The sequence below is a fragment of the Aedes aegypti genome, chromosome 3, assembly GCF_002204515.2.
Source record: "Aedes aegypti strain LVP_AGWG chromosome 3, AaegL5.0 Primary Assembly, whole genome shotgun sequence".
NCBI lineage: Eukaryota > Metazoa > Arthropoda > Insecta > Diptera > Culicidae > Aedes > Aedes aegypti.
Window position 1 is genome coordinate 344,863,695 of NC_035109.1, and position 7,589 is coordinate 344,871,283.

At 40.4% G+C, this 7,589-nt stretch overlaps 1 protein-coding gene across 1 annotated transcript; it reads left to right on the forward strand.

Annotated features, from left to right (window-relative positions):
• Positions 1-2,120: 2,120 nt before the first annotated feature.
• LOC110679549 (putative ATP synthase subunit f, mitochondrial) lies at positions 2,121-2,615 on the forward strand. Its single transcript, XM_021854472.1, is given in 2 exon segments — positions 2,121-2,403; positions 2,406-2,615. Coding segments are annotated over 2 exon segments (321 nt in total). The 5' UTR covers positions 2,121-2,258; the 3' UTR covers positions 2,582-2,615.
• The last annotated feature ends 4,974 nt before the right edge of the window (positions 2,616-7,589 follow it).

The window sequence follows — 7,589 nt, forward strand, 5'->3', positions numbered from 1 at the left end:
CTTGATCGGGTATCGTCGAGGGGCGATCCATTAATTACGTAAGACAATTTTAGCGGTTTTTAGACCCCCCCCCCTCCCCTCATAGTAAGATTTTTTGTATGAAAATTAAAAATAATTTGTATGGCGCGTAAGAAATGTCAGATAGGAACAACCCCAGTGTTAAAACTAAAACCCCTGTGGTGTTTTTGTCGACTAAGCGAACGTCAAACATGATCAAAAGTGTCAAGGTAAACGTATCATTCAGTGAATGGAATAAACCATTAATGTACAATATAACGAATTGGTTGCAATACAACGTATTGTAATTGAATGCAATATTATTCATGTTTGGATATACAATTCAAAAACAATATTTAATATTATATATTGTAACAGGGCTTGTTCACATATTTCATGACGCTGGAATTGGTATTTTGGACACCCACCCACCCTCATGTAACGCTTTTTGTATGAGCCGTAACAGCATCAGGACACCCACCCACCCCTTCCAGCGTTATGAAATTTGTGAATCGACCCACAGAACATTGTATTGTTTTTAATTGGTTTTATACCTTACAATTTTGGTCAAATTCCTATTTTCGCGTAAAACAACTATTGCTTTTTTCTATGTAGCTTTGCTGAAAGAAATAAACAAAACAAGTTCAAAAAGCAAGAAATGTTGGGTGGAAAATATTCAAAAAGTCAAAATAAGTAGTTTTTTAGAAGTCACTTGACATTAGCTGACATGCAACCATGATACAGTTTGTTGAATTGTTTTTGTATTGTACAACAATACACGAATTGCTTATCAAGACAATACATGAACAATATATCATATTGTGTTTTCAAAATGTTTGTATGAGAAAATATCTATATTTGTATTGTTACGATACTTAACCACCCATACATTATTTTGCAAAAATCTCATATACCATACAGTGAACTGTTCAAAACAATATATTGTACTGTAATTGAATTGTCATTTTACAATATACTGTATTGTATTTCCAATATATTGAATGGTACTGTTTTAATACGTTATATTGTTTTTGTATTGTATTTTTTATCCGGGTTCATTTATGGACCAAATTTTTAAATTAAAGTTTGAACACAGACAAACAGACGTAACACATAGAACAAATCTCGATCAAAATCATAGTCACGAGGACATGTACGCTCAATGCTAAAATTAGTGTGTTTGGCCGACGGGCCAACAGATGGCGGTAGTGTGTAAACGTCAAACGCGAACAAAAATGATGCGAGCGCTGCGGGTGGCGGATTGGCCATCTACCATATTTTTGAATCGACCGTTAAAAAGGTGGTCGATGGACAATAATGAGAGTGTGACGTCTGTTTGTCTGTGGTTTGAACATGATATCCCAACTAACATTTAGTGCAAATGTAAACATTCTCTAAGCCCTCTTTATACGGCTTTATGCTGAGTAAAGGCGCTGTACATACGAACGAAAGCTTCTATGCGATCCTTTTACCAACAAATCTGGCGAATCTACTCAGCTACTTTTAAGCTGTGTTGGCAAGCTCTTATTCATACCGATCATTGCTCTAACTCGACAGTTATACGACATGTAGCTGTGTAACATCTTCGGAAGGCGCTTTCTCAATTATTTCGAAACTGTTGAATAATTTTTATACAGTTTCGCTGTATTATCGATTAAATATTTTTCCAAGCTGTTTCACAGCTTCCAGAATTTATATCTTAAGTATCTGAATTTAATGTTCTCAACGTTACACAATTAAAGTATCTGCCACCGCTTGGAATCGAACTCACGATCTCTGCATCCACAAGTCCTGACGTTGTCTTTACTGCCACCACAGTATATACCGAAGGCAAAGAAAACATACCGTTTTGTTCCACATCGAGAACGGTCCATATAATATTCTATAAAGCTAAGTATGCTGTTTCGCTCAAGAAAAGTAAAGAAATTCCTTGACTGAAAGGGTCAAGAAATTTCCTACGGAGAGCCCCCTTTGAAGTGACATTTCTTCTCAACTGCGTACTGCGATCAGAAAAAAGTGATTTTCTTGACCATTTCTTGGGAGAAATTTTCCACGCATCGAGATAGGCGATTCCTTTTCTTGTCAGTAGCGAACCGGCCTTAATGATGGTAAAAGATGTTATAGCCACGCTTACACCACTGCATCAGGCTGTAAGAGGGTGTGAAACGTCAAACGCAATGTTTACATCCAAAAGGCTGTGTAGATTTGTGCTCCCGTTTGCGGAATCTTCTTCGATAAAGTGCTGCTGAAAAGAGTGCGCGATGGCTTTCGGTGATTATCCGGCGGAATACAACCCGAAGATCAACGGACCTTACGACCCTGCCCGTTACTACGGCAAGCCGGATACGCCCTTGAGCCAGGTGAAGTTGATCGAATTGAGTGCTTGATTTGGCCACCGTGACAAGAACGCAAGGCTGCCGCTGGAGCCGTGAGCCGTACCTTTTGGAGATGGCAACACAAATACCCAAGCGGATGGGAATTGCCCCTTGCCCCGTTCTTCCAGGCTATCGTCGGCGGAATGGTGTTCTTCTATGCCATCAACTGCGGCAAACGGAAGCATCACAGGAACTACAAGTACCATTAAACGAAGGCACCCTGGAAGCAGGGCAGTGAGAAGCGGAACCATAGTTCATTAGAAAAGCGCGATCCGTGGAGAACAATTTAGGCAGCAGCCAGATTAATGATGGGGACTTTTATTTCACATCATTGGGTTGCTACTTTTTACGTTGCTGAGTTACAGCTTAGTGAAAGCAGCAAAAGCGATAACTGACGAAGTTTATTCAGCTAATATTTATAGCAGCAAATTGTTTGCGATACAGCTGTATAAACGCTACTAATTCTATTTTTGACAGCTTTTAATTTTTACTGCGTTCGCTGCTTCAATTCAATTGTTAAGGCCCAAACGCAATGATAGCGGAACGGCAACGGAATGCGGAACCGGTTCGCCAGTATGAATCACACCATCTCGACTGAGCTGACAACGGATGAAATTGAACCAACACTGAATCGACAAGCTTGTTGTAGTTCACGCTGACGAACCGGTTCCGCATTCCGTTGCCGTTCCGCTACCATTGCGTTTGGGCCTTTATACAGCACAAAGCAAATAATCTTGGCTTATAGCGCTAAAATTGTTAGTTGGGATAGCGGGAAAAATTGCTAAAGTAGTTGCAGTCACATGCTCTTCTGTGTTATTGAATAAAATCAAGATTTCATTACAAGTTTTAGGACCCAATTGTTGCTCTGGCTGTAGTTTAGATCAAGGCGAGTCCAATTCTCTAAGGTGTCCCATTATGCTCACTTTGTGGAGAAAACCAGACCGGGTAGGTGAGGAAGGGCTGGTCGTTTTGTTTACAAACATCTGAGACAGGTAGTCGAGAGATTGACTCCTGATTGGTTGGAGAAACAGTGTTGTCAAGAATTATTCTAATCTGGTCGCCCCAGCTCCATGTGTGCTCTACTCCTTTCTTTCATTTTGACAATTTCATCCACACTGATGGCAGCACATTTAATTTCAGTTTCAGCATCATCCGGGCCAGGCAGTAATGTTTGCAAACAAAACGGCCAGCAAGTTAAAGATGGCATCCTAGCCACTCGTGGCGTGGACTATGCTCGAGGAGGACTTGCAAGCTCTTGGGGTTTTCGAACGCCGAGTGCTAAGGACGATCTTCGGCGGCGTGCAGGAGAACGGCGTGTGGCGGCGAAGGATGAACCACGAGCTCGCTCAACTCTACGGCGAACCCAGTATCGTGAAGGTAGCTAAAGCTGGAAGGATACGCTGGGCAGGGCATGTTGCAAGAATGCCGGACAACAACCCTGTAAAGATGGTGTTCGCCACGAATCCGGTCGGAACAAGAAGGCGTGGGGCGCAGCGAGCTAGGTGGGTGGACCAGGTACACCAGGATCTGGAGAGCGTGGGTCACAGTCGAGGATGGAGAGAAGCGGCCATGAACCGAGGGAATTGGCGAAATATTGTTGGCGAGGCTTTATCAAGATAATTGATGTAAAGCCAAATAAGTAAGTAAGTATCCTAGCCACTCTCGCCAAATGATAACACCTTAGAGAATTGGACTCGCCTTGGTTTAGATGTCGATTGAACGTCTATATGAGAGATTTTGCCATTTCCGTCAACTCCTGCATACCAATGGGATGAATAGCAATAAAGTGAAGAGATTTTTTTTTAATTTGTTCCATAATTACTTACCATGCTGAATTAATGAATGCTGAAAAACTGTTAAATGTTGAATTAAAGAAAATGAAATGAACTGTCTCGCGCTAGTTGTATCAAAATGGCGTCAGGATGCGTATTGACTACGTTGTATACACACTTAAATTATTTCACCGACCTCAGTAAAATTTTTCGCCGAGAACCCAACAGCTGAGAATTCGGTGATTTTTAACGGTGAATTTCGGTATTCATTTTACCGAGATTTCGGCAATCCGAATTTTTGCCGAGATCTCGGCGAACGTTACCGAGATTCGGTAAACGTTTACCGAGATCTCGGTAAAAGTTTTACCGTTTTACCGAGAATCGTCAAATTGGCTTGTCTTACATATTCTGAATCTACGCTAAAAATTGAACTAAAATCCAAAGTTTCAGAATTTTTCGTGACCTGGAACCATTTTTAAATCACGTTCGAAATTAGTATGGAAATCAGTTTTGAATCACCCCTCGGCAAATTTTACTCCGGGACGAGCTGTCATTGTGTAAATTGAAATGTCATTGAGTCGACAGAATGAATTCTTTTTTAATGATTTATAATATCAAAATTAAGATATTGAAGGACGGACCTGGTGTAGTGGTTAGAACACACGCCTCTCACGCCGAGGACCTGGGATCGAATCCCATCCCCGAGATAGTCACTAAAAATTCAGTGACGACTTCCTTCGGAAGGGAAGTAAAGCCGTTGGTCCCGAGATGAACTAGCCCAGGGCTAAAAATCTCGTTAATAAAGATAGAAAAAAAAATCGTGTTTTACTTAGAAAAATGTGCTCTTTCGATCAAGGTACAAAGATCCGGAAATTTTTAATCTCTAAACAACCCAATTGGGTCCTAAAATTTTTAATAAAATCTTGTTTTCATTTAAAAAACCGAAAGAGCATGTTAATTTAACTATTTTAGCATTTTTTCCCGCTCAAATAACGACTATAAGAGCATCTTTAACGGGGGTGACTATTTGGGTGATTAAAATGATCACCCCTAGAGTTGTCATTTTAGTTTAGTCACTCATTCTCACACCGGTGGCTACCATATTTAGTAACTCGTTTCCGTACCGGTCGTTGCTTTTTGGGTTAACATATGAGTTGTAAAAATAATGGTGATCAATTCAGGTTGGGAATTTTTGTAACTCTGCTGGGATATCTATTATATTCTGGTGCGGAATTAAAAGAATTTTATCGGAAATTTTTGAGATTGTTTATGAATTCGATTGGATGCTAATTTGATTGGAACCCTTGCCAATTCTACCGGAATCCTTGTAAATCTTACAAGAAATATTGCAAATTTGACCGTAATTATGGTGAATCCGACTGGAATTCTTGGAATTCCGACTTGAATCCTTGGGATTCCAACTGGAATCCTCGGGATTCCGACTGGAATCCTCGGGATTCCGACTGGAATCCTCCGAATTCCCACTGGAATTCTTGTGATTTCGGTTGGAATCCTCGGGATTCAGACTGGAGTCCTCGGGATTCTGATCAGAATGGGAAAGAGATTTTGATAAGAACAACGACTGGAATCCTTGAGATTCCGACTGGAATTATAAGAATTTTGGAACTGGAATACCAGTCAGAATCCCGAGGACTCTAGTCTGAATCCCGAGGATTCCAGTCGGAATCCCTAAGATTCCAGCCGAAATCCCGAGGATTCCAGACGATATCCCAAGGATTCCAGTCGGAATTCGGAGGATTCCAGTCGTAATCCCAAGTATTCTAGTCGGAATCCCAAGAATTCCAGTCGGAATCCCAAGGATTCCAGTCGGAATCCCAAGGATTCCAGTCGGAATCCCAAGGATTCCAGTCGGAATCCCAAGGATTCCAGTCGGAATCCCAAGGATTCCAGTCGGAATCCCAAGGATTCCAGTCGGAATCCCAAGGATTCCAGTCGGAATCCCGTGGATTCCAGTCGGAATTCTAAGGATTCCAGTCGGAATCCCAAAATCTCATAATTCTCCGAAATCGATAAATTCTTACGAGGATTTTCGAATATTTCATAAACTTCTATCGGATTTCCAAAAATTGCATCAGATTCCTAGTACAGGTCGGACTCGATTATCCGGAGTATCGATTTTTTTTTCACTCCGGATAATCGAATCACTACGAAAAAAATTGAAATCTTCGATAAAAGAACTTAAATATTATCTTTTTGTTGTTGTTTTATTTGTATGATGCGGTGGCGTAGCCAGAAATTATTTCTAGGAACAGTAGGGGTCTTTACAAGAAAAACAAAACTTTGACCAGCATACACAAAAAACCACTTTTTCAAACCCCCTTTTTCTTAAATACGTTCAAAACTGCAAAACCATTCATATTGTATATTGCAATACCAAATTCAGATTCATGCATAAAAATTGAAAAACAAGAACATCGAAAAACGAATTCCGGATAATCGAGTCTAAAATTCCGGATAATCGAATCCCGGATAATCGAGTCCCCGGATAATCGAGTCCGACCTGTATTCTTATCAAAATCTTGAAGGTTTACCCGAATTTCCAAAATTTTGAAATTTCTACTTCATGCGCATCATGCATCAGATTTCCAAAACTCCAACCAGAATTTCATATCCCACACCGTATGCTTGAATTCAAATCGAATAGCAGCGCAACTATCGCGCTGCTAAATTTGCTCACCCGATGCTTTCCGAAAGCAGCGCTGTCATTTTGCTACCCTGGTTAGCAGCGCCCGGTACGGATCAGCGTAATGATACTGCGCTATGTAATTTAGTTTAGTCGCGCACCGTTACGGTTGCTCTAACATATTTAAACTTTAATTTAAAAATTGGATCCATAAATGAACCATGACACTTGAGATCATGTTTGACGTTCGCTTAGTCGACAAAAACACCACAGGGGTTTTAGTTTCAACACTGGGGTTGTTCCTATCTGACATTTCTTAAGGGACACGGAAATCAAAATACACCCAAAATTTGAGTTTAAGCCTAGGGGCGTAGCAAAATCTAAAAAAAATGTTTTTTCGACTCGAACCAACGGAAAACATTAGAAAATTGAGTAAACATGTGTTTTTGGCCTAAACTTAAGCCTTTGGCACTAAAATCGGAACAGGGCTTTAGGACCCTATTATTACCGAGATATCAGCTGTTGGGTTCTCGGCGAAACCGTTTAAGTGTGTAGTAACGATCACTATTTTACATAATACCTTATTATAGTAGCCGTTACCATTTTGCGGTAAAAGAAACCATACTTGGAGGTAATTGTTACCATTTTACTACATAGTAAACATAAGAATAACTATGTAGTTGGACTCACTATACATTTTTTATCAGTGTATAATTTCAAACAACCTGCTAAGCACGCAGCCACTAAACAATCCAAAAATCGCACCGTTCGTAAAATCGACCTTTCACTGTACCGAACGCG